The sequence below is a fragment of the Eurypyga helias genome, unplaced genomic scaffold, assembly GCF_000690775.1.
Source record: "Eurypyga helias isolate BGI_N326 unplaced genomic scaffold, ASM69077v1 scaffold1132, whole genome shotgun sequence".
Taxonomy (NCBI): domain Eukaryota; kingdom Metazoa; phylum Chordata; class Aves; order Eurypygiformes; family Eurypygidae; genus Eurypyga; species Eurypyga helias.
In genome coordinates, this window is record NW_010236428.1 from 83,044 (window position 1) to 84,987 (window position 1,944).

The 1,944-nt window shown below is 50.1% G+C and overlaps 1 protein-coding gene across 2 annotated transcripts in view; it reads left to right on the forward strand.

The window, feature by feature from the left end:
- Window positions 1-1,944, forward strand: part of VEPH1 (ventricular zone expressed PH domain-containing 1) — a 78,102-nt gene that overhangs the window by 62,761 nt on the left and 13,397 nt on the right. For both annotated transcript variants that reach the window (XM_010147064.1, XM_010147065.1), the window contains one exon: window positions 307-424. In XM_010147064.1, coding sequence (XP_010145366.1) covers window positions 307-424 — 118 coding nt within the window. The remainder of the gene's footprint in view (window positions 1-306; window positions 425-1,944) is intronic.

Here is a 1,944-nt window from a genome sequence, read left to right on the forward strand (position 1 = left end):
GGCAGAGGGGCTCCAGCCCTCGGAGCATCTTCGTGGCCTCCTCTGGGCTCGCTCCAACAGCTCTGTGTCCTCCTGCTGCTGGGGACCCCTATTCTTTCTTTGGGGAAAAAAAAAGTCTCCCACAGACGACTTACATGTATTCATTAGCTGTTACCGGTGAAAGAGATGCGTCCTGCTTAGCATGTTTGCCCTGGCAGGTTGTCCCCAGTGACACCCGCTGTGCATCCCTCTGTGATTTCGGGTTACGAACGGTTAACTGGGCAGCGCTTCACGTCGTGAGTTTGTTCCTTCTCATTACTGACCTAGGACCTGGACCACGTGCAGATGCACCTGGAAGAAGTGAGGTTCTTCGATTTGTTCGGCTACAGCGAAGAAGCGGGAGCTTGGCAGTGCTTCATGTGCAACAACCCTGAAAAGGCGACGGGTGAGTGCTCTGGTGAGATACGGTGTCAAGCACAAGCCTCGTTTGGCGTACGCTTAGAGAAATATCCAAAATTAACGTAGACTCACAGATCTGCACGGCTACTAACCCTGGGAGGGATCTGCACCCATCTTGCAGTGTCCAGACAAAGGAGCTGCATCTGCTGGGCCACGTCCCAGGTCCTGTGGAGACTGTACAGGTGCCACATGTCAGGGGACATTGGGCTCGACACGACACCCGATTCACGTCGTCTTCATTCTCAGAATTATTTGCTTTAGTATGATTGAATCCGTAGCGTGCGTCTTCCAGGGCAGCGCTTGAGAACAGCCGTGATACTTCAGCTGTGTTAGGAAACAGGGTGAGTGGAAAATACACTTTTTCTCAGGTAGAAGATCCTGGTGACTTTTTTTTTTTTAAGCTTTCTGCCACCCATGTGTTTTAGATTAGTGCACTGAAATTCAGAGGAATTGCCTTTTTCTTAATTTTTTTTTTGCCACTCTGTAAAAGCCTGCACAATTCTGGCTAAGAATTTTGAATGTTTTGGTCCAGCCTTTGAATAATTGGCTGTTTCAGCTATTTATTTTAACAGTTAGCATCTCCTTATATTTCATCAACCCTGAATTTAGTAAGTCTTGCAAGGCTGGCACAGCCTCTGCTGCAGGCCAAGCTGCCCGTGCTCGTTTTTTGGGTGTTTGACCATCTTCCTCCTTCCACAACTCTCATGGGATTCAACAACCATAAAAGAAATCATGCTTTGTGCTGAAATTTCATCTCGGTACCGTGGTCTTCCTGTAGTTTGTCCATCACATCAGTGATAGACGTATGTCAAGCTGCAAGGAAAATTGAGTCTGTCATGCTTAAAGCTTCAAAGCTTAATAAAATAGCTTTGTTTTGAATTTTCAAAGATGTTTAACTAGTCCAGAAAGGGGAGAGTTTGTAGCAAGCCGTTGATTATGCTGGTAGGGCCAGTCTTAGTGCCAACAGGCCAGACAGAGGTGGCACAGGCAGCCCTTGGGGGTGACACAAGGCACCCGTTCCGTGTTGATGCCGTGGGTTTTGCCGACGACACTAGCCTGGAGACATCAACGGACAGCTGACACCTTGCGTCCCTGTTGCTCTCCTCCCAAAGCGCCGTGCCCTCCAAGGAGAGGTCTCAAAAGGGCTGGAAGCAGGATGCGGTGCTGGGAGATCCGTGTGGCACAGCACCGTGGCTCTGCTGCCGGGAGCATGGTGTTGGGGTTGGGATCCAGACCCCACCGGTGTGATCAGTATAGAGCTGGTGTTTTCAAACGGATCTGAACTCAAGGAAAACAGCGCTAAAAGACTGCGGCAGCAGGCACGAATTCCCAGCGAGCTCTTCAGTGCTATTCCAGCACTACGAGAGCGTACGGAAGCAGGGACCATCTGTACCACTGACAAGAGGCTCTTGGGCCTGTTTGCAGAGCACTTGAGTGGGGTAAACTATATATTCTGCCTGACACTAATGGTCCTGGGGGAGCATAACGCCTGCTGTGGAGTGCCTG